The sequence below is a fragment of the Melanotaenia boesemani genome, chromosome 19 (genome assembly GCF_017639745.1).
Source record: "Melanotaenia boesemani isolate fMelBoe1 chromosome 19, fMelBoe1.pri, whole genome shotgun sequence".
Taxonomy (NCBI): domain Eukaryota; kingdom Metazoa; phylum Chordata; class Actinopteri; order Atheriniformes; family Melanotaeniidae; genus Melanotaenia; species Melanotaenia boesemani.
The window spans coordinates 27,340,862-27,366,353 of NC_055700.1; the positions used below are offsets into that span (position 1 = coordinate 27,340,862).

Here is a 25,492-nt window from a genome sequence, read left to right on the forward strand (position 1 = left end):
TGTTGGTTAGAAGAGAGAAGACACACTACAAACACAGGTACTCTGCAAGACCTGTCAAATACTTGTGCCAAACACCAGGGGACACATGCTGCCACCTACAGGACAACTACAAGGAGCTAGAGCAAGGGTGTCAAACTCTGGTCCTCGAGGGCCGGTATCCTGCAGGTTTTCATTGTTTCCTTAATCTAACACACCTGAATAAAATCAAATGGATCCAACAGCTTCTTGTCAACTTCTTCAACCCATTAATTTCAGTCAGGTGTTTGACACCCCTGAGCTAGAGACAAATCCAGACACGTTTTGTGTGTTGCGGCATCGCCTTTACTGCGAGTCCTACTTACCTCGTATATGTGGACAAGGAAAGAGCTGTGGATAACGACGTTAGACAGTGGTCCACCGTTACTGATGAGAGCATCTTAACTGGCGTTATCAAAGTTATTCTGTAGTTCATATTAGTCATCCGTCCATTAATATCTAAAACTCTGCTTCATCTGAAAGAATCTGCTTTTGACAAGCCTCACTGGAATAACAAATCTCCTTTTAATCACCTTTCATATCATCATCACAACTTTCAACAGTGTTATCGCATGTTTTCCTGATATAGTCCATCCCTAGCTGTAACCAGCGGTTCTACAGTTCCACTCTGATTCAGACCCTCATTATTTTGTTGTTGAAGCAAAAGCTGATTGAACTGAATATGATTATACTTTATTAATATTTAAAGGGAAATTACACTGGATTTCAGATTATTCCGCATTGTTTTTTTTACTTTAATAAATACTCAATGCAAATGAGAGCGAATAAGATTTGTTTTAATACTCAAAGGCTATATTAGCTTATAAATTAATTTGGATTTTATTAAATCAAAATGAAAATGTGAAATGAAAATACCACAACTTATCTCTTTTATTATTAGGGTCATTATCATCAATATGTACATACTATACAGCATTTATGTGAATGGTAATGGACTGGACTTATCTAGTCATATTGACCACTCAAAGTGCTTGAAAAATACATACCACATGCACCCATTCACTCACTCACACACATACACACTTAAAATTTCTTCTGAAATTTTCTAGTTAATTAGTTAGTTAGTTAAAGTTCTTTTGATATGTTGCTGCTTGGTGGTGGTCTCATAATTTATGGTTCTTTTTGAGCCTTTATTTTATTCAGGAATCATAACACATGAGATTACGTTGCATTTGAGGCAAAATTTCAGTACAATTATTTATTTTACTAACCTGTGTCCATCTGCCAGACATAAACCGAGCCATCAGAACATCCCACCACCAGGTAGTCATCAGCAGGACGCCACTTGATGACTTGGATGGGAAAAAGGTGTCGTGACGCCAGCATGATGCACTTCCTCTCCCTGAGACTGAGCAGGCCAACAGAGTGGTCGCTGGCCACGGAGCAGACGCAGTGCTGCACCCGAGTCTGCAGAGATGAAACAATGAACAGCGTGATTAGAAGCTGCACAGAAGCCAAATGACAAAGACTCTGAAAACTTCATTTCAGGATTCATTGATTTTTCAAAAAGCAAACAGAAAAGAATCCAAATACCTGATGTTTTAATTAAAGTGTGTGTGACAGGTCAGTCCCTGGAGTCCAACATCAACAACATAATAGCATTAAGCTAACATCCATGGCAACGACATGCCTCACCGTTCTCTTAATGTCATGAAAGTATTAAAGCTATTTCCATAGTAACAGCAGTGACATCAACCCTATAACATTTAAACCTAAAGTCTGCAACAAAACTGACTGAAAACGAAGAGAAACATAAATGTCACAGGACTTACGCTGCAGTTTTCTGGTGGGACGATAAGCTGAGTGATCTCGCCTCCATGCACACAGAAGATGTGCTTCATCTCCCCGGTGAAAATATCCCAGACGATGACAGAGAAGTCCACTCCTCCAGACACCAGCGAGCGCTGGTCATAGCGAGGGGAGATCTGGTATGGATACAGGACGCAGGTCACCTTGTTCCGGTGACCCCGCAGGGTACGGTGGGGTGGCCAGCCTGCAGGACAGATGAAAACAACCATCAGAACAGGTGGAGGAAGCAGAGGACGCGAATGATGACATGAATACAACTTGTACAGAGAAGAACAATTTTTCACACTATACAACACAATGAGGAAACAAGTGTGTTCAGTCAGAGGCTCCTTCAGGTCTGCTGCAAGACACAAAATTCCAGAAGGTCAATCCTGCCGGGAGCCAGGAAAACAGACCTGATGGCTGGAAATCATATAGTTTCCTCTGTGTTTAGAAAGAAGGAGGCTTCACAGCTTTGAAATGTATCCTGCTGATTTGTTACCTTTCAAGAACAAAATCCTGCAATTTTCATTCTTTGTCATATGATTTCAATTTTATTATATTAATGTTTAAGTTTAGATTTACACGAAATCTTTAAATTGCTGCTGTGTAAAGAAAATATGCTGTTAAACAGCTTACTTGTTTAAAATGTTTATAAATAAATATTACTGAACTTTTATTAATATAGGAATACATTTTAAATAAGAGAGGGCTATACATTATTTAACTTTGTGCGTAACAATCCAATTAATTACAGAAAATCATGCAAATAATCGTGGTTAAAAATTTTGCATAACATAAGTGCATCTTAAAACCTAATATCCAAGGAGGTCCCTGGTTCGAGCCTCGGCTGAGGAAGAGCTCAAGCAGTGGCCTTTCTGTATATGTGGGCTCTCTCCGGGTACTCCGACTTCCTACCAGTGAATGTGAGCGCAAGCGGTCGGTTGTCTCTCTGTGTTGGCATTTTTACAGCATTTTTGTTTCTGCCAAAAGGTAACACACTAGTGCAAGGATCCCCAACTCTGGACCCCGTGAGTTACTGTCCTGCAGGTCTTAAATGTTTCCCAGCTGCAACACACCCTACTCAAATTAATGGGTCATAACCATAGAGCTGAACTGACTCTGTTTTGGAGGCGGCCCCTCGCAGATGAGGGGTGAACTGGCTTCACATTTCACCTGCGGAGGTTGCTGCTTGGTCATTCGAGGCTTGTGCAGATCTTGACAACAGCCGTTTCCCTTCCTATTCTATTTCATTGCTAAAACCTACAGGACACCAAAGTTGGTGTTTAATTAATAATCAAAAAATCTTAATAATCAAGTTATAAAAGAAAGAAAAAAAACTTGAAGTGACTTAATTTGAGATGAATACAGATAATATGAAAATTAAACTTTTTTTAAAGTTAAATTTAAAAAGAAAAAAAAACCTCCACAACATTTTAATGTATTTGGATCCAGCAGTATAAATACTGCTAACATTACAAAGGCAGCAACAGCTGTAGCTAACCACTTGTCCTAACAAACAGATCCAGTAAAGCCATTTGGTCCCAGTTTAACGTTATCCAGAGAAAGTCATGGCAAAGCTGGAAATTTAAGGAAACAACTCAGTGGTCAGTGAAAGTTACCCTCCTCTGAACACACTCTGTGAAGCCAATACGACAAAATTCACATTATTTTAGTAGAAAGGTAGTAACAAGCTAACGTTTACGTCAGGGTGACGCTAAGCTCGTTGCAAACACAGGGACGTCTCCAGGTGTGTTTCAAGGTGCATATAAAGTCTGCTGCATGACTTATGAAATATTACATGACTTAGTTCCACCACTGAGCCAACACATTAAACAAAGAACTGCTGGTAACTACTAAACTCATACCACACGAGCTGCTAGCAGAGGGGATTCTAGAGAACTGTTCAAAGAATACACCTTTAGCAGAAAAGGGACCACTTGTTATGGAAAGGTTTACCACCCTCAGTCAGAGAAGGTTTCAGTCTGTCTGTATTTGAGAGGAACCTAAAAAAATCATTTTAGGTCCATTCAGTTGTGTTTTCATGCATAATCAGTAACTGTGTAGGTAACGCTCTATTATTTGCACTTTATAATGTTTATTATCCATTTTATTGACAGGTACGATGCATTTTATAATGGGAATGTGCAATTTGGGGATCAAATTTACATGTTATTTTGTTAAGGTTTTCTTTAATTATTATTATTGCTGTAAACGACATCAAACTGCCAAAGAACAGATAGAAATGAGTCAGTAGCTAAAATCTGACACATTTACACATCAGTTTTCATTAATGTGTACTGTTCCAATTTTATAAATGAAACAAATCAGAATAATGTGGTGGACCCAGCATCCTACATCCAGCACGAGACTTTGCTTTTTTTTTAATTGTACTTATATGAAGATTTTATATCCAAACGTTATAATAACAAGTGAGTTGGCAACAGGTGTATTCACTGAGAGCTGCCAACGTTTTTATTGTTTGTGCCTGCCACGTTATCTCACATTTGTGTGACGTAATGTCAATGTTACATCTGAGGAAAACAAATCACATCCAGCAGACAGGAGATCAGGAAGAAAAACAAGAGTTTGGAGTCACTGTATGACTTAAGAGCGACCCGAGTCCTCATCTCTGCTGCAAGCTTAATCATCATTCATGCATCTTGAAAGTGATGGTGAGACTAAAGTGCTGCTCAAACCACGAAGTAAATGTTGCATGTAGTTTTTTTTTGGTTTTAACACTTTACACAGAAGTACTCACCTCTCCTGAGCATGTGCTCCCCCTGAAGCAGTTGCACGATGGCCGTCTGAGTGGCAGGAACCAGGATGATGCTGCCATCTTCTCTCCCACAAACCAGGCGGCCCTGAGAGGGGATGTACACGCTGGCCGTCACCTGAGGGAAACCCAAACACACACACTTGATGACATAGTGTCGCACAGAGGCCATACTGAGTCCAAAAAGCCGTGTGTTTAAACCTTAATGGGGTTTTCTTTGCCAGGGAGGACACTGAGCTGGTCAATGATGCCTGCAGAGACCGGGTGTAACTTATCAAATGCTTCCTGGAGGCTGATGGTGGATGACACCTGCAGCTCTGCACACAAAAACAGAACCAGTAAGACGTTAAAATCACAAGACAGAAAATTTCCAAATCATTCATAGGAAATCACTGAAAGCTACAGGTCCAAAATCATCTTTAGATACTTGCATTTCGCCTTGAATTATCAATTTCTCCCTGTTTTCTTTACAGTTTTTACCTGTTAGCTTAATGCTAGATCCTGAAATATGACATTAAAAACAAAAATTAAATAAACTTAACACAGGAAACAACAGCACAGACACTATTTCACTCAACAAACACCAACTAATAATTTTTCAAGTCTTTGTTCATTGGAGTGAAAATTTGACACATCATTACAACAACCACATGGCCTAAAACCTAAAACCTGACAGGGGTGTCAAAGTTGTTCCTCGAGGGCCGCTGTCCTGCAGGTCTTGGATGTTTCCTGCTGCAGCACACCTGGATCAGATTAATGGGTCAACATGCTTGGGCAACACTTGAAAACAGACTGCTGAGAAGAAGCATTTAATTTGAATTAGATGTGTTGGAGCAGGGAAACACTTAGACCTGCAGGAGTGCGGTCCTCGAGGACCAGAGCTGGACCCCTGCCTTAAAAAAATAAAAGATAAATGAGTAATTTATCAGCCATGTACACATTTGGCCACTAGATGTCACTCAGCTGCTGTCAATCAGCATCAGAGATCCCACTGGGTCACATGACCCACCAACACCTGATTTATATGTGATATTTAGTTTGAATTGAAGATTTGGGACATTTTTTAAGTGTAAAACATGGATTTAAACTTTATTCTCAGGCAGGTTGTGATCCTAGACAGCTCAGATGATTCTTAGAAAGCATGAATTGAATTATTCCACAGCAATTTACACGTTTAATTGCCCTTTCTCTTTTTTTGGCTTTCAGTTTATTGGACTATTCACAAGTCACTTTATTAATTCCACCTGTTCAACTACTTGTTAACACAAATGTTAATCAGCCAATCATAAGGCAGCAACTCAGCGTATTCAGTCATATAGACATGGTGAAGACAAAGACCACACCGGGTGCCTCCTGCCAGCTAAGAACAGGAAACTGAGGCTACAATTCACACACACTCACCAACACTGGACAATAGAAGATGGAGAAACGTTGCTGGTCTGATGAGTCTCCATTTCAGCTCCACATTCAGATGCTAGGCTCAGAATTTGGTGGAAACATCATGAAAACATGGATCCATCCTGCCTTGTATCAACAGTTCGGGCTGCTGTTTGTGTCATGGTGTGGGGGACACTTTTTTGTCCCACTTTGGGCCCCTTAGTACCAACGTGGCCTGGTTTAACCAGCACAGCCTACCTGAGTATTGTTGCTGACCATGTCCATCCCTTTATGACCACAGTGGAGCATCTTCTGATGCTACTTCCAGCAGGATAATTTAATAGAGTTGTGGTTCCCATACTGGGGTACCTTAAGAGCACAGCGGGTCCACAAAGCTTTTAAAATTAAACATGAAGATGCGCCTAGGTGTATCTGCATCATACATTTTCAAACATTTTATTTACATGGGTTTGGAATTTCTTTTAAACGGGTTCCAAAGTGAATAAACTAAAATCATCAAATTTGGTATAGAACAATATTTTAAAACATATCTTTGGTCGAAAATAAAGAAAAGCGACCAGGAGGCCCCCCCTTTTGTTGACAGTCAATTTTCATCCATGGACTGTGGCTTAGTGAGGTCATCGAGGGAGTAGAGCTACAGTAGTGGAGTAGTTCATGTCTATCCTGCTGCACCATTTTACAAATGAAACATGTCTGAGAAACACCACAGTGCAGATGATTCATCCCTATTTCCAAAAAAGAAAGAAAAAAAAGAAAAAGGGAAGTCTACATGTTGATAGTTACCTTAACTTTGGTTTTTATGGAAAGACAGGACAGGACTCAGCCAGTCATCATTCGTGGTGAGAAACTAGCTAATGGAAGCATTAAGTCAAGCATGGTTTCAGCACAAGGGTCATAACTTCTTTGTAAGTTCATTAAGGGGGTCTTTAAGGAAAATAGGCTGGGAATCACAGCAGCTTTGGGATGTGGTGAAACCGGAGATTCTCATCATGGATGCAGCTGACAAACCTGCAGAAACTGTGTGATGCTGTCACGTCAATATGGAGCAAAACCTCTGAGGAAGGTTTCCACCACCTTGTTGAATCTATCACACCGTTCTGGAAAACCCCGTACTAGAAGGTGGACTTGATAAAGTGGACGAGTTTGATCTAAAAAAGAACGGCTTAGTGTTTGTTACCTGCAGAGGTGGCCGTTGGCTGCGGAGGCGAGGAGTCTGGGATGCTCCAAAGGGTCAGCCTCCCCACCGAGTCTCCCTGAATGAGCAGCTTGTGGAAAGGCTCCCGTCGGCCAAAGAAGAACCGAGTCACAGGAGGACAGATCAGGAGCTGGAGGAAGCCGGGAAGAAAAAAGACATGAAGCCCCAAATCTAACCAGTCTCTGCTAGAGAAGTTCCTACTTTGTTTTGGTTTGTATTTAAAAAACTTTTCAGGACTGTTATCCAACCCAAAGTGAACCGGCATTTTGGACTGAATAAGTCTGAGAAATGAAATGGAAAAGTGTAGGTTGTGCTTTCCAGTTGTCTTCTAACAAACTGCAAACAACACACAGCAAACCACAGGATGGCAGAGCCAAACGCCTCCAATTCACCTCGACTCCAACTGGAGGAAAATACAAGTCCCTTCTGAACAAAGATGGTTTCAGTGTTCGAGTTCCTGATGGTTCTGACTCAAACGACGACAGAAAGCGAGACCACGGCAGAGGACAACCAATTACTCCAGAAGCTGGCGGGATGTGATCGGATGAAGGTCATGTGACGGTGACATCATTCACGTAACACATCACACTCCCTGGTTTGACTGTACATCCAGAAGCTTTTAATACATCTGTTCATTTAAACTATTTATTTTAAGTCTTGTGGATCTTATACTTCTCAGCATCTATAATTTGACCATCTATTGTTGAGCTTTTGTTGATGCACAGTGATCATTTCAAACAATCTCATTTCTTTACATTTTGTTTCTAAGAAGCCAGCTACTCTCGTCTTGAGAAATAATTCTCCAGGTTTTCTTATGGACTTTCAAGGTTTTACTTTGGGTATTGACATAGGACATATCTCAGCTGGTGTGCAGTGAGTCCATGAAGAACCATGAACTGAGGAAACTCCCTGGAAGGGTGGCTGGAAATGGAAGCCATTCTTAAGGAAGGGAAACAGGGAGAAAAGGCTGAGGTATGTCGTATGACACAAGAACTGGAGTGAAAATTGGTGGAAACAGGTCAGATGGAGGGATGAATCCTCCCCAGAACCCAGACCTCAGCATTACTGAAGCAGTGTGGGATCATCTGGACAGGAAACAGAAGCAGAAACATCCAAAGCAGAGCTTAGTAAAGTGTTTCAAGAAGTCTGGAGAACTATTCCTGAAGACTAAGAAAGGTGGTCTAAGAAGGCTCAAAGGACTGGATTTATTAAGAAAAAAAAGCGCCTCAGACTAAATATTGACTTTCAAGCTTGTTTGAATTGTTCAAACTATGTTTTTATATTTTATTCTGTTTCACTCTCCTTTTAAGACACTTGTTTTAGTTTACGTCAGATTGATTCCATAATGAAAGTTTCGTGCTGATAAAGCTTAGGTTTGTCTTAAAATACGAAAAACAAAAAACACATTAAATAGTAGAGCTGCCACCCAAGGAACAAAGGACCATATCATGTAATAGCATGAAAGTTGTAATGCAAAAATGTGAAACATCACATTATAACAAACTGCATAAACTGTAAAATGTCGCAGGTGAGTTTTATTTGTAAAAACATGAAACATCACATTTCACATTTTTACATTATGATATGTCATTATGAGATAATTATGTAAAAATGTTAAACATATCATGAAACTTAAGAGATCATTTCATTGTAAAAATGTGAAAGATGTCACATTATAACATGATGATTTTCACGTGAAAAATGTCACGCGAGAAAATTGTTTTGTAAAAATGTTAATGGCTGATCTCAAAAACATGAAACTTAGCACATTTTAACATGATCATTTATTATTTAAACACAAAATATATCAAGTTAAAATGTGGTGGTTTACTGTAGAAACATTAGGCATATCACATATAACAAAGTCCTTTTTTTCTCCTTGAGTGGCAGCAAAACGCTCTGAATATATATGCATATAAACTTTACCAGCCACCAAGCCACATGACCTCCATCACATTTGTTGCTGCCTCGCACATCTTTTACAACAGTTAACATTAACAGGTGAGTTCTCCTCTGTTCATATGAGCTGCAGGTTTGTCCACTGATCAAAATCATGGACAAAATCAAGAGCCATAGACATGAACAATTGCTCTGAGAGCTGGAAAGGTTAAAACAAGATGCAGGAAACTCACAAGAAGGGGTTTCTGATACAAAAATAAGGCCAAAAGCTAAGAAGTTGTTGTTTTGGTCGAGCTATTTGCAGTGACAGATCAACAAAATGGCCTCTCCAGCAGAAAAACTGCTCAAATCTTAACAATGAACCCAAAAACAGAACTGGATATTTCTCCCAAACTGTACATTTCAAGATACGATTACTTTTCAAGTAATAAAGTAAATTAACCAAAAAATTTTGGAAGCTTTTAAGCTGCTCTGAATCATGAAAATTATATAGCACACCATTTTCTGAATTCACTAAAGTGGCGCTACTGAGGATTTCTGCATGTTGATACCACCTAACGAAGTCTAAGTCAGCATCAATCTTACATCCTGTCTTATCTCCGAGTTCTCTCCAGCCAGTAAAAGTCACTTCAATAACCACACACTGACCGTTCTGAACGCACACCATGGCTGATTCATGGAAGTGAGGAAAAAGAAAGAAAGGGACAGAGCAAGAGATAAGACATGAGTCAACATCAGACTGACTTTTACTGGCTAGAAAGAGCCCAGAGAAGAGACAGGATGCAAGGTGGACGCTTAATTAACCGTTTTTAGGGGCACCACAGTGAGAAAATATGACAAAATTCAGAAACACTGTCTTAATTAATTCTGGATAATTCAGACATTTGAGTTTTGAGTCAAGGTCAAACATGATTGTATGCAAGCAGAGACTTTTTTAAGTGTAATTTCAGGGTTTTAAAAGAGACTGAAGTGATATGAGGGTGAAAACATGGAGTCCTGCTCTCAAATCAAATAAATACTCTTGATTAAAGAAAGTAAAATACCCCCATATAAGATTATAATTCCTGCAGGTGAGATGTCTATTTAACCAGAAATGCCAACTTAGCTGAGGTATCCAGTGGCAGTTTTGTTTCAGGGCGGATGTTCATCTTATTTTATCGACTGGAACAAACAGAGTTTGGATCTCAGCAGGAAAGGTCACTTCTTTAAAAATATATCAGCTTGCAAGTGATAACAGAAGAGCAAAAAAGATCAGTAAGCTATCCTAAGTGTCAAATAAAAGACAATAAATAAAATATAAAAATATGAATTATTGTGGTTAAGGCGATTTTTGTCTGTGTGTGTGTGTGTGTGTGTGTGTGTGTGTGGGGAGGGGGGTTTGTAAGCAGATGGAGGGTCATGATGTTCCATCGCAGCTATGATATGAAAGCCAGGGAGATTGTGGGTGTGTTAGAGGAAGAGGGCTGCCGTCGCCCAGGCAACTGTGATCACTGAGGAGGTATAGAAGCAGGGCATGGCTGAGGTGGCAGTCGGTTGGCTGGGCTCATCTGAACAGTGTGGGCAAGCAGAGAGGGAATGCAAAGTGCCACCAAAAGTCAAATTACTCACACACAAACACACCAAAACAACAAAAATAAAACACCGATAAAAGATGTGAGGAGTAAGTAGGAAGGAAGGAACAGAGGACGTCATGGTGACGTGAAGAATCTTATTTACAACTTTGTTTATTGACACCAAGATTTAAACTTTTGTTATATTTAGACTGTAATGTGAAAAACGCACTCCTACTTCTAAGTGTTTTAATAACCCCGTCCTTGAACATGGTATATGGCACCATATCAGAATTTATAGAACAATTACTGAGTCAAACTACAGAAGACTGTGAAAAACTAAATCCACCATATTATCTGCAAGTAAGACCACCTCTATAGAAGCAGATGTTTGTGAAGTTTGCTGCTCTACAGCATCCAGACGTGTTAACACAATGCCAAGGAGGAAAGACATCAAGCACGATCTTAGAGAATCAACCGTTGCAAATCAATCTGGTAATCAAGTCAACTTTAATTATAAGCATGTTTTTATTTAAAACAACAGGTGCCGCTGTGCGTCTAAGAAAAAAAATACAAATAACTAAATTAAAATCACAGTTAAAAAAAAAAATAAATAAAATAAAATATGTAAAAATGATTTTTAAAGAATAGATGGCACAGTGACATTTATTATGAGCATTTCTGAAGCAGCGTCCAGCAGCGGGCTGTTAAAAAAAACAACCTGCCATTTGAAACGTGGCTGATTCAGCAAAAACAGACGTGGACAAGATTGTTGGTTCCCTTCGGTTAATGAAAGAAAAACTCACAATGGTCACAGAAATAACCTGAATCTGACCAAAGTAATAGTAAATAAAGGCCTGTTTCATGAGTTTATTTTTTTAAATAATTATGTTGACGCATGTCTGAAAAGCAACGTCTGACTTTCACTGGTTACATTTCATAGAATTTTTATTTATTATTACTTTTGTCAGATTCAAGTTATTTCTGTGACCATTGTGAGTTTTTCTTTCATTAACCGAAGGGAACCAACAATTTTGTCCACGTCTGTACAGCAAGAACAACTTTTTCTTCTCAACATGCTAGAGGTTAAGTATGGCCTGTTTTGAAGGGCTGCAAAAGAAAGCTGCTTCTTTCTAAAAAAAGAAGAAGAAATGGTAAAATGGTTTAGGAATTCTGGTACAATGTCCTTCAGACAGATGAGATGTTTGGTCTCAACACAAACACCTTATACTGTCAAGCAGGGAGATGGAGGGCTGATGATTTGATCTTGGCCTTGCAGACACTGAAAAGTATTGTAGAGTCAAATGCAAGTCCATCGGTCTGACTGTTGAAACTGGCTCATGCAACAAACCCAGCAGCAGAGCTAAGTCCAGACCTGGACGCTGTGGCGGGGACCTTCAGAGAACTGTGCAGAACGAATACATGCAAGCCTTAATGAACCCAAGCAATGTTGGAAAGAAGAATAGAAAAAAATAATGAGACAGATTTATGTACTTAGTATTTCACACTTCTTCTGAATTTTGACTCAGTTTTGTTTATTTTAGTTAAATAAATACTGGCGGTAACATTCCTCAGGTTGGATTCACCTCATTTTAAGACTTGGTGACGACCAGATGATGAAAATCTAAAGGCTGAAAGAAGTTGTACTTTTCTCTCTATGCAATCATTGTCACATCTTCAGATCCCTGAAATAACTGCACGTATCTTTAGTGTTGACGGCATATTCTCACCACTTCTTGTTGTGCAGAATTTATCTGTGGGACTCAGTGGTTTAAAATGGAAAAAGGCAGCTTCAGGGGACTTTGCATGCTTCATCAGTATGAAGACAGATGAGGAGGGTGATGGTGCTTTTTGGAGATTTGTTTTAGTGGAAAGGAGAGCATGAAACCAGAGTGTGTTCAGTCTGTGAGGCAGGCAGGCGAAGGACGAGCGAAGCAAACCAAACCGGCAGTCCACGCCCATCATCATCAGCTCCCCGGCTCACGCTCCACATCCCGCCATCTAGAAACCTCTCAACACCTCACTGTTCAAATCATGTGCTTCTTCTGCCATTTTCGACTCAGCCTCCCCTTAAATCAGCACAAATAGTTTTTTTTAAATTATGCTCGTGAGCTTTAAAATTATTTAACAATGGTAGAATTTTCTTAAAATAAATTATATACAGTAATAATTTCACTTCATTCTTTCCATTTAAATGATTAGTTTTATAATACTTTCATTGTTTTTTTTAACTTATGTAAAATTTTCTCTACTTTTGTCTTATTTTTAGAGATAATAATATAAATCCATGCTTAATAAAAGAAAATAAATAAATATAAGCTGTGATGCTGGCAGACAACAATCTGGTATGATAGAATTCATTCTCAACTCACTAACGTGACGTAAAATAACAGGACGAACGTCCGTCCCTGTTAATCTCTGCAGAGACGTGGGAGTGTGAGCCCAAGCTGATGCCGGCATTTTCTCTGCTCCTCACAGTTTGCTCCTCTCGTCTGTCACTTTCTGGCTGAGCTGCAAACTTTTCCTCCTTCAATCTCATCGTCGTACTCGAATGGATGGTTAAACCTGCCAGACGGGATTTAAAGAGGACCATACCACGTTTTCTGCCTTCAGTGAGTGGCTGTGTTTGGCTTGTCCATGAACATAAAGTTACCATACCACTAAGGAGACTGGAATGGATTCAGTGATTTTGATAAGTTGCAACAGTTTTAGTCATCAAACTTTTTAGAAACAGGTATTTAAAATAAGTAAATATTGTGTAAAAAAAAAAAAAAAGTTATTTGCAATAAGGTTCCTTGGATAAAACTGGATTTAAAACATCCTGTAACATCAACTTGTTGCATGAAAGAATGGAGATGTTCTTCCAATCTTCATCAAACATGGAAGAAAAGGTGCCGTAAATATCACCAAAAAGATTTTTTCTTTCATCCTTGACAGCCAATGAAGTGAAGGGAAGTGAGGTCAGATTTAACAGCACTTCTCAAAACTACACTCACTATCAGCTGCATCAGGTCCTCCTGTTCAATTACATGTTAACACCAACATCTAACCAGCCAATTGCACAGCAGCAACACATCTAGTCGTGCAGACGTGGTGAAGACGACTTGTTGAAGTTCAAACTGATCCTCAAAATGAGGAAGAAAGAGGATTTGAGCTTTTTCAGCTCCACATTCAGATGCTAGGCTGAATGCTAGGATGCCGTGGTGTAATGGTGGGGGGATATTGTTTTGTCCCACTTTGGTCCCTTAGTACCAACGTGGCCTGGTTTAACCAGCACAGCCTACCTGAGTATTGTTACTGACCATGTCCATCCCTTTATGACCACAGTGGAGCATCTTCTGATGCTACTTCCAGCAGGATAATGCTCCATGTCACAAAGCTCAGATCATCTCCACCTGCTTTAATGAACGTTTCCAACATTCACCAAGAATTAGAGGAAATGGGGGTCTAACCCAATACTAGCAGGTGGACCTGGTAAAGTGGACAAAGAGTGTAGACTTAGCTTGATATCTGTTAATACTGTCCTTTAAAACAAGTCTTGTTGGGGGGGCTAACAGCCTTTGCAGAAATCTGGGCTTTTTAGCTGTTTAGTTTGTTCAGTTTAGTTTACTTTAGTTTTGTTTTTAATGGGACAAAAACTAAACCTCTGGTACGGTCCTTTAAAACCACTTCAAAGCTTTGTTCGAATAGAGGAAATTAAATTTCCTTTATGATGAATAACCGACATGAAAACATCATGCTTGGTTATGCAGATGTACCAACTGTCTTTTTTTAAAACTTTTTGCCAACAAACAAACTTTTTTAAGGTTAACGCTGTAATTTTGCCCATTTTACTTTTTGCAGCTCAGCCATGAGTGTGAATCCCTCGTTTTTCCCGCCCGTGGCTTTTATGAATGGATTCCCGAAGCTTACAGGAGCCTCTAGCAGCTGGTGTCGATAGAGCTGCTCTGGGGTGTAGAGCTCCAAGTCGTACCCGCTTGCAGGGAGGCATATCACCTCCAAAACCTCCTCCTCCACCTCGCCTCCCTCTCCTTCCTTCTGAGAGACGCGAGGAAGGCAAAAGGAGGGAGGGGGCACGGTTGCAATCAGAGGACAGAACAATGCAAGGAGAAGCAAAAATAAAAAAGCACAGACAACAAATTAATACATAAAGGACAATAAATTCTAAACATACACACAAATAAATGGAAGCTGGAAAATAAAAACACAAAAGCACAGAATACAAAACTCCAGGGATCAGGTTCAAACACACGGATAAAACCTGATGTTTCACATTTTCTAGGTGAGAAAAGTAAAATCAGCCTGAACAGTCTTTTTTTTATCCTGGTGCATTTTTCATTATTATTATTATTTTATCAGTTTTATCATGATGGATATGAGTTTTTAAAGGAAGAGAGCAAAGGTAATAAATTTTACAACCGTTTTACAAACATAAAGCATAAATCGGGTCTTCTTCCGACTCTGGTTCGGTGAATCTTGGTCATAGCGAGATTTAAACTTCCAGCTGTGGAATCTGAGCTTTCAGTAGAGGAGTCGTTTGTTCATGTTCATGGGGAGACGTCATCTGTGTTTACATGTTTTTTAGGACTTTGTGTACCTGGTTTTTTAATTATTGTTGTCTTAACTGTGTGTGTTGGTGATAGAAATGTTTTTACTGAGCTGGTAGCTGAGATTCTGGACTTTCTGTGGATACCACACATGTTTATAGTTACATCTACAGACCTGACGCTTCACCCGGAACAAGATGTTAACCCTTAACCCCCGGTAGCAGAGGCTGCAGGTAAAGAGATGAAGCTAAACAGTCAAACTAACAATGAAAGTTTAGAGAAATTAGAGGCCAAAAATCTGGATACTGAAGCACTGAAGGTGCATGGATGGAAGTTATTGTGCATATTGTGAATATTTCTCTCTCCTCACCATCTAGAAGCTGTGAGATTCTCATCCTGCTTTCTGTCTGTTCACCTGATGCTGATATTCATCACATATTGTTCCTTCTGTGTTTAGAAGGAAGCAGCTTCACAGCTTTAAATTCATCCTGCTGACTTTTTACCTTTTAGTTAGTAAATCCTGAACATTTCATCCTTCTTTCTCATAAATATTTGGTTTTATAAATATATATGAAGAAATATTTTAACTGTTGCTGTTTAAAGAGAAAATTGCTGCTAAACCTGTTTATGTGTTTAGTGCAGGGGTCTGCAGCCTTTCCAATCCAAAGAGCCATTTTTCCCTCAGCCAGCTAAATAAAACTCCTTTAGAGATGCAAATGTTACCAGACTTTTCAAAAAAGAAAATGTTTTTTATAAATATCTACTAGAGGAAATGTGTTGTTATTTTTGAAGAACCACATTTTTATTTCTATTTTTAGGTTTTAAAATAAAGAAAAAAAAATTTGAAAAGAGGATAGACAGACTTTTTTCTTTGGGATTTAGATATTTGTGGAAAATGATGTAAATAATAAAAGTCCATAGTTTCCAACCTAATAACAAGAAAAATAGATAAAAAAAAATATAAATATATATATTACTGGTACTTTAAGTGTCATTATGTTGTGGAAATTCAATTAAATTTTTCCATGAAAAACACAGAAAAATTGTTCAAAACCTGCACTTGTTATTATATCTCTATTTAAAAACATTAGTTAGTTCTTTAGCATTTAGCCGTGTATTAAGAGCCAGTGTGGAAGGTCCAGAGAGACACTTGCTGCACAGAGCCGCAGGTTGAAGACCTCTGATTGATCGTCTGTAAACCAAAATTTACTGCATTTTCTTTAACAGTGTGAATAATCACGATTAATCACAATATTTCACAAGATTAATTGTGATTAAAAATTTTAATCCTGTAAATAATAGTATAATATAAAAAAAATAATTACAGTGTTATATTATATAAGCACCAGTACAAGTGAGAGTTAAAGTGATTAAATGACGTTCAGCTATGTTCAATGATCAGTTTCCACCATTAACCATCATCACTGGTCTGATCCGTGTACCTGAAGTGAGCCTGCTCATAATAAACTAAATCAAAACAATACCACAAATCCTAAAAAAATGATAAATAACAAAAACCACATACGTACAATATTATTACAGTACAGCTAAAAACAGTATTTATAATAATGAGTGTTAGCTCTGATGTTTGAATAAAGGAGATCAAGTTTTGTTTGGACTGATTTGGTGGGGCTGCAGGCACATTTTCTGTGATCAAATGGGCTGATTTGCAGTACAGATGTGTTCTTAGGACATTTCTAAACTCCTCTATCATTTCCCAGTCTTTAAAACAAACCATCACAAGACAGAAAACTGACCTGTTTGTCTGAGCGGTCAGCGATGCGGTAGATGAGCGGAGGGATGGAGCCTTCTTTGGTTTTCCCAACATCGCTGCGGAAATGTTCACTAGCAGACAGACAGCTGTGAAACCCAGAAACACTCTGAGTGATCTGTAATCTTCTCTGACGGTGGGATGAAGAGGTGAGAGCCAGCTGAGGTTTACCTGGCTGGCAGCTTGTAGATGTAACTGGAGCCGTCCTCAGTCCAGATGATGACTTTGTCTGCAGCGATGAACTCTCCTCCGGTCCAGGACTGGTCGCTGTCGCTGGGCACCGAGCAAAGCAGCGAGTAGTCACCGGCATCAAACACCTGATAACACACAATCATTCATTAATCTAGCTTTCAGAGACCAGCAGCTGTTAGCAGAGCCCCGTTTAAACGCCTGGTTCTTACCCTCCAGTACTTGGAGCAGACGACCAGCAGGCTGCTCTGAGTAAAGCTGCAGAAGGAAATACTCTGACAGCCCTGACAGTAGATGGGTTTGGACTCCTCCTCAAACACAGGGTCCAGGTCCTGGAACACACACACATTCCCAAAAAATAGAACCTGAGCTGACACTCATCTTAATGCTGAGAAATTAAAAGTTTATTTCCATGACTGACTTTTAAAGGTTGTGTTTAGTGAGGTGTGACACAATTTTTGACTAAGACAGCTGTATGAGGGGGTGTGTCTACCTGCATCCTGCTGACCTCAGCTGTTATGATCCAGACCTTCAAAATCCCCGTAACTGATACCGCCACCACCGTGTCCTCTGCAGTGAAAACAGCGCGTTAAAAGCTCACTGCTTGTTGATATGAAAACTCATCATGTTGTTACTGCCACGTTAGCCTACCAAAGCAAGCTAACATCCAGAGCAATACCCAAGGAATCATTAAGTCCATAAAGACCTGGATGAGGAGCTTGGTGTGGATGAACCTGACTGGCCTGCAGAGTCCTGACCTCAACCCCATAGAAGACGTTTAGGATGAATTAGAACGGAGGCTGAGAGCCAGGCCTTCTCATCCAACATCAGTGTCTGACTTCACATATGTGCTTCTGGAGGAATGGTCAATAATTCCTAAGAACACACTCCTTAAGCTTGTGGAAAGCCTTCCCAGAAGAGTTGAAGCTGTTATAGCGGCAAAAGGTGGGCCAACGTCATAACGAACTCATTCGATTAAGAATGGGAAGTCTATTAAGTTCATACGAGAGTCAAGGCGGGCGAGCCAATACTTTTGGTAATATAGTGTATTTTCTATACACAGAGGTATCTCTGTATCTCGTTTAGGCTGACGACTGTCAAACTGCGTTCTGTTCAGCAACATCAGGGTGTGGATGGTACCGAACTTTCTTAATTTCAAATAAAAGACTGAGGTCATCCTGTTTCAATCCAGTGGTTCCAGCTGTAGCTCCAATCATCCCAACAAATGAATCCCACCTCCAGCTGTGTCTCACCTTGCGTGCGATGGGATCGGATGATGCTCATGGAGCTGATCCAGTCAGGAGAAATCTTGGAAACCAGCGAGTACAGGACCTCCAGACTGGTGGCGTCCACCACAAGGATCTCTGGATAATGGCCATTACAAAGCAGACGTCCTTCCTTCTGAGTGCCGATGGTGAACTGATAGAACTGACAGCAGGAAAAGGAGGAGAATGTGGAGAGAGAACGACAATAAATTCAGTTTCCTTCCTAAAAAGGCTCAAAATTGTAAAATTGATCCCTTAATATGCTTCTGATATAAAAAAAGGAACAAGTGCTGATTTACACTGATGCTTGGCACAGTGTTACACTGATGGAGTTTTATAAATGAAAAATAAAAAAGACAGAAAGAAAATCATAATTTAAAATAAATGTTATAAATTTAAAATAAATTTTTAAAAAGTGTTCAATGGACCACATGTTTAAAAGATTCAGTTTGTTTTACAATATTTTATTACTTTGCAGAATCTACGTTCTTTGTCCAGATGGCTTTTTCATGTTTTCATCAAACTGAGCTTGTGTTTGATTCCTGCTGCGAATCTCACCTGAATACCGGTGTGGGCACAGGCCAGCTTTGTAAACTCAATGCAGCGTCCATCATTCACGTCCCACAGACACATCTCCCTGCAAACATCAACAACCTACTGTCACACGCAAGCAGATGGAAAATAATATGCAAATGTCCACAAATCCTGTTTATCGTTTCTTATGTTTAACTGTTCTTTAAATCTCAAAAGCTCAGCTTTCACTCAACATTTAAGTCACAGCTCTCCAACAGTGATTACACACTCCCAAATATTTTCTCTTCTTAGTTTGAGGGTGTCATGTTGTCTGATCGGGTTTCCCATCAGGCCAAATCTTCACAACTCTTCCTGTAGGCCTCCTGCCTGGTAGTCCAGTCCTCAGCATCCTTCCAACAATATACTCACCATTTACCTGCACATGCCCAAACCATCTCAGTCTGGCCTCTCTGACTTTGTCTAACATGTGATGTCGCTCTGATGGACTCATTGCTGATCCTCTCCATTCTTGTCACTCAACTTTTAATATGTGCAACCTCCAGTTTTCCCTTTCTGGTTTTTTACTTTTTTAACCACCGTCTCCAAACCAAAAAACAGAGTATAAAGTAAATAAAAACAGAACACAACAATTTACGAATCTCATGAAGCCGATTTTTTATTCCTAAAAAACATAAATATATCAGATGCTGAAACTGAGACATTTTACCATTTTGTAAAAAATATGAACTAATTTTGAATCTGATGGCAGCAACACGTCTGTAAAAAGTAGTTCCAGGGTGATGTTCAGCATGGTGTAAAAAGTAGTTCCAGGGTGATGTTCAGCATGGTGTAAAAAGTAGTTCCAGGGTGGTGTTCAGCATGGTGTAAAAAGTAGTTCCAGGGTGATGTTCAGCATGGTGTAGCATCCCCTCTTCTTCTAACATGTCTGGAAACGTCTGGGAAGTGAGGAGACCAGTTGCTGGAGTTTTAGGAGAGGAATGTTGTCCCATTCTGGTCTGATTCAGGATTCTAGCTGCTCCAATGTCCTGGACCTTGGTTGCTGGATTTGTGCTTACATGATGCTCCAGATGTTGTGTACTGGTGAAAGGTCTGGACTGCAGGCAGGCCAGTTCAGCAGCCGGACTCTTCTCCTGTGAAGCCATGCTGCTGTGATGGATGCAGGATGTGGTTCAGCATCATCTTGCTGAAATCTGCAAGTCCTTCCCTGAAAGAGACGTTGTCTGGATGGGAGCAGATGTTGCTCTAAAACCTCCATGTACTTTTCAGCATTGATGGAGCTTCACAGATGTGGAAGCTGCCCACGCCATAGGCACTAATGCAGCCCCATCCCATCAGAGATGCAGCTTTTCACCTGTCCACTGATAACAAGCTGGATGCTCCCTCTCCTCTTTAGTCTGCAGGACACGCCGTCCATGCTTTCCACAAACTAGTTCACATCTTCATCCAGGTTTCTGCTTTGCCTCAGACCGTTTTCAATGAGATTTGGTCCAGAGAAGATGGAAGAAGCTGGTTCTGGATCCTGTTCACATCTGGCTTCTTCTGATATAAGAAATTAAATATGTAGACGGTATGTTATGAGAATATCTTAGTGATTTATAGAATGGACTATAAACATATTATCCAGATTAATATGTTCCAGCTTTAAATATAGTCAACTATAAACAAACTATGAACATAATTTACAGGATGAAATGTGCAGATGACAAATTATGCTATACAAAGCTACAGGTGGAATGACATGAAATATTGCAATAGTATAGGCAGTAGCTACCTAGGATTGCTAAAAACTAGTGATATGCGTGAGTGCAGGATCATCAAGTGGTACAGTGGTGGGGGAGTACAGTTTATGGTTCAAGGAGGAATGGGGGGTGGGCAGTGAAGTTGTGTGTCGGGGTCAGCAGGAATTCAGTAAGGACACAGTTCTGGGGAAGAAGCTATTCCTCAGTCTGCAGGTCCTTGTACGGAAGCTCCTGAAGCGCTTGTCCGAGGGCAGTAGGGAAAACAGTCTATGGGCAGGGTGGGAAGAGTCCTTAAGAATGCTGCGGGCTCGTTTCAGACATCGTTTCTTCTGGACGTCCTCGATGGCTGGAAGTGGAGTTCCTGCAATGTGTTGGGCAGTTTTCACCACCCGCTGCAGTGCCTTGCGCTCCGCGATCGAGCAGCTTCCATACCAGACTGTGACACAGTTTGTTAGGATGCTTTCGATCACACAGCGGTAAAGGTTCACCAGGATGTCTGAAGACAGGTGGTTTTTCCTCAGTGACCTCATGAAGAACAGGCGCTGGTGAGCTTTTATGACCAGACTGGAGGTGTTAGTGGTCCAGGACAGGTCCTCTGAGATGTGGGTCCCCAGGAACTTGAAGCTGGAGACACGCTCTACGGCCTTCCCGTTGATCCAGATGGGGTCGTGTGCACCTCTTTTTTCCTTCCTGAAGTCCACAATGAGCTCCTTGGTCTTGCTGGTGTTGAGGAGCAGGTAATTTGCAGTGGACCACTTGGCCAGGTGCTGCACCTCTTCTCTGTAGGCAGTCTCATCGTTGTTCCTGATGAGACCAATCACCGTGGTGTCGTCCGCAAACTTGATGATGGAGTTGGATCCATGCACAGGTCTTCAGTCGTGGGTGAAGAGAGAGAAGAGGAATGGGCTCAGCACACAGCCCTGTGGCACCCCGGTGTTGAGGGTGATGGTGGTGGAGCAGGTGTGGCCTGACCAAACGTGCTGTGGTCTGTTGGTCAGGAAGTCCATAATCCAATTGCAAATTGATGTGTCGGTGCCCAGATCTCCAAGTTTAGTGATTAACTTGGAGGGGATGACGGTGTTGAATGCTGAGCTGAAGTCAGCAAACAGCAATCGTGCAAATGTGTTGCTGTTGTCCAGGTGTGTGAGCACAGAGTGCAGCGTTATGGAAACTGCGTCGTCTATGCTCCTGTTTCTGTGGTAGGCAAACTGGTGTGGATCCAGTGTGGGTGGGAGGGAGTTCTTCAGGTGTGCCAGGACCAGCCCCTCAAAGCACTTCATAATGATGGATGTGAGTGCTACTGGGCTGTAGTCATTGAGGCAAACCGGGTGAATGGATATAGTTTTGAGACATGTTGGCACAACTGTTTGGGCAAGGGACAGATTGAAAATGTCCGTGAAGATCCCAGCAAGCTGCTCCGCACATGCCCTGAGCACACGTCCAGGGATGCCATCAGGACCAGCAGCCTTGCGTGGATTGATCCGGCTCAGCGCTGTGTAGACATCAGTGGAGGACAGTGTAAGGGGCTGGTGGTCTGCTGACAGTGTGGTCTTGGTAGCAGTGTGTTTGTTTTTGTTGTCCCTCTCAAAGCAAGCATAAAAGTCATTAAGCTTGTTCAGGAAGTAGGTGTCCATAGCTGTGGGGGTGGGGTTGCTGGGTTTGTAGTCTGTGATGGCCTGAATACCTTGCCACATACGTCTGGAGTCACAGTTGGAAAAGTGACCCTCTATCTTGAGTTTGTAGCAGTACTTGGCCTTTTTGATGCCCCTTCTCAGGTTTGTAGACTAAACTGCATTGTAATTGGAATTAAATTGAAAACTAAAAAAAAAAAAATTTTAAAAATAAAGCTGTGTATTCCTTTTTATTAACGTTGATGTTGATATGTGGATGTATTGTAATCAGATTATTTGGGCTTCAGCTGCAGCCCTGCTGGTGTCAATCAGCTGTTTGAACACGTTAAGTGTTTCTACCTTTACTGAAGCTGCAGATTTTTCTTTAGGATAAAGGTCTCTAGATCAGTAAACACAAGAACAAACAAACAAATACAAAACCGTTACATCGAGGCTTTAAGTGCTTCAATCAGGCAGTTTTTGATAAGCAGTTCCCTCAGCTGGAAATCTATATTTCCCCCTACGCTAGTCAAGGAAAGTCAAGCGGTTTGGATTGGTCTGTTGGGAAATCACCGTTTTTCCCCCTGAGAATAATGTAAGAAAGAAGAATCTCAGTCTGCTATTTCAGGAATAACCTTCTCTAAAACTCTCATAAAAAGTTACCAAGTACAGTAAAATCTTTCTAAATGACTTAAACATGCTGCTACATGGTGCTGAGGCTTGGTGCGTGTGGAATAAAAAGCTACTAACCCACTCTCAGATGCGCTGACAATGTACTGTTTGTCACTGCAGGAGCTGGCTTTAGAGATGCAGGTGATGGAGGCGGTGTGGCCAAACAGCATCGCCCTGGGACAAATCTGAGAAAAAACACAGAAATGAGAGAAAACATCCCAGGGAGGTGAAAAACGCATGCAAGCGATCACCATCATCATCACAATTACCTCCAGCTCAGGCGTCATGTCCCACAGACAGATCTGTCCATCATGGCAGCCAGTGATGATGGTGCTGAAGTCATCCACCACTAATAAGCTGCTGATGCAGTGGGTGGGGGCCGTACGGCTCCACAGAACTATGGGCAGGACCAGGTTGTTCCCGGACATTGCGGCGATGTATCTGGAAGAAGAGAAGGTTGATCAGGTCTGAGCATAGTGAGACGTCACTGAGGAAGACTCAGCAGTGACCAAATATCTAATCAGCCAATCACACAACAGCAACTCAACACATGTAGACATGATGAAGACGACTTGCTGAAGTTCATACAGAGCATCAGAATGAGGAAGAAAGAGGATTTAAGTGACTTTGAATGTGGCATGATTGCTGTGCCAGACGGGCCGGTCTGATGTCGGAGGAGAATGGGCCGACTGGTTGGAGATGCTGGAAAGAAACTGGAAGTCAAATAAGCACTGGTTCCAACCAAGATCTGCAGAACAGCATCTCTGAACACGACACGTCCAACCTTGAACCAGATGGGCTACAGCAGCAGAAGACCACACCAGGTGCCTCCCATCAGTTAAGAACAGGAAACTGAGGCTACAATTCACACACACTCACCATCACTGGACAATAGAAGATGGAGAAACAACATGTCTATGGGGATTCATTTATCCAGGTAGAAGATTCTTCTAAAGAGATTTTAAACGTTTTGGTGTTCATACAAACACAGGAAGTAGCACTGGCAACTGTAGACACAGTGGAGTCACATGACCTACGTCACATGACGGGTGGCCTACAGCAGAGCTCCTCCTCCAACTCACTGGTTTAGGTACGTGGACGACACATGGGTGAGGATCAAGAGCAATGAAATCGACCCCTTCATTGACCGCATCAGCTCTGGACATTTACATAAAGTCCACTAAAGAGGAGATTAGGGAAAATTCCCTCCCCCTTCCTGGACTGTGGAATAAACCTGGGAAATAAAGGAGAGCTTCAAGTGGAGGTTATTCGGAAACCCACGCACGCCGACCAGTACCTGATGTTTTTGTCCTGATTTTACCTCCTCCCGACCTCGGATGGCAAACACACATCATAAGATTTCCCTGTACAATTATCATTTGGTCTGAGGTGTGTTACGAGCCGAGTTGTCCCGATAATCCGCTCCGAAACGGGTCGTAGCTGACAGTCAGGAATACTGAACATGTTCAATATTTCAGAGCCGATTTCTGAGAAATGCCGACGACTCGTGCATTGTGACTGCGTCTTGTGTTTGTAAGAATGCTTTAAGTCAGTGTTTCTAAAATAAAATATTTTTAGATGCAGGAAAAACATTGCTGGTCTGATAAGTCTCCATTTCAGGCTCAGAATCTGCTGGAAACATCATGAAAACATGGATCCATCCTGCCTTGGATCAACAGTTCAGGCTGCTGCTGGTGTAATGGTGTGGAGGATATTTTCTTGGCCCACTTTGGGCCCATTAGTACCAACATGGCCTGGTTTAACCAGCACAGCCTGCCTGAGTATTGTTGCTGACCATGTCCATCCCTTTATCACCACAGTGGAGCATCTTCTGATGCTACTTCCAGCAGGATAATGCACCATGTCACAAAGCTCAGATCATCTCCACCTGCTTTCTAGAACATGACAACGAGTTCACTGGACTCCAACGGCCTCCACAGCCACCAGATCTCAGTCCAGTAGAGCAGCTTTGGGATGTGGTGGAACGGGAGATTCTCATCATGCATGCGCAGCAACTGTGTGATGCTGTCATGTCAATATGGAGCAAAACCTCCGAGGAACGTTTCCAACACCTTTAATCTATGACACCGACAATTAAGGTAGTTCTGAAGGAAAAAAGGCGGCCGTGATAAAGTGGATGATGAGTCTAGGCATGGTTACTCCAGCACTGCATGTAACAGAGAACAAACTTTTATCATTGATCCTCATATACTCCCATTCAGAATGGAAGTAAACATATTACCTCAAAGTGTTGGGCTGTTCTTTCTAGATGTATCTTAAACTAATTTTCTGTGCAATAAATGACAGAAAGCTTCGTTTAATGTTATTTTATGTGCAGATAACTGCTTTCACGAGGTAGAAAATAAACAACCCAAAGAACAGATTTAAAAATAATCACATACACGAACCAAAATAGTAAAAAAAAAAAAAATAATACTGAGCAATGCTAATTCCATTAATCCAGTGTTATATTTTTCCTAGATGGATGAATATGGACCAGTGAAGGCTTTCCAAGCATGCTCA

At 41.0% G+C, this 25,492-nt stretch overlaps 1 protein-coding gene across 3 annotated transcripts in view; it reads right to left on the reverse strand.

Moving 5' to 3' along the window:
• Positions 1–25,492, reverse strand: part of LOC121629944 (WD repeat-containing protein 7) — a 165,461-nt gene that overhangs the window by 139,190 nt on the left and 779 nt on the right. For all 3 annotated transcript variants that reach the window (XM_041969889.1, XM_041969890.1, XM_041969888.1), the window contains exons 2-14: positions 23,239–23,410; positions 23,048–23,154; positions 18,973–19,051; positions 18,403–18,577; positions 17,643–17,719; positions 17,362–17,481; positions 17,132–17,277; positions 16,947–17,049; positions 7,176–7,323; positions 4,802–4,917; positions 4,586–4,718; positions 1,809–2,029; positions 1,248–1,443 (exon numbers count right to left, since the gene is read on the reverse strand). In XM_041969889.1, the coding sequence (XP_041825823.1) occupies positions 1,248–1,443; positions 1,809–2,029; positions 4,586–4,718; positions 4,802–4,917; positions 7,176–7,323; positions 16,947–17,049; positions 17,132–17,277; positions 17,362–17,481; positions 17,643–17,719; positions 18,403–18,577; positions 18,973–19,051; positions 23,048–23,154; positions 23,239–23,397 (1,780 nt within the window). In that variant the 5' untranslated portion in view covers positions 23,398–23,410. The remainder of the gene's footprint in view (positions 1–1,247; positions 1,444–1,808; positions 2,030–4,585; positions 4,719–4,801; positions 4,918–7,175; positions 7,324–16,946; positions 17,050–17,131; positions 17,278–17,361; positions 17,482–17,642; positions 17,720–18,402; positions 18,578–18,972; positions 19,052–23,047; positions 23,155–23,238; positions 23,411–25,492) is intronic.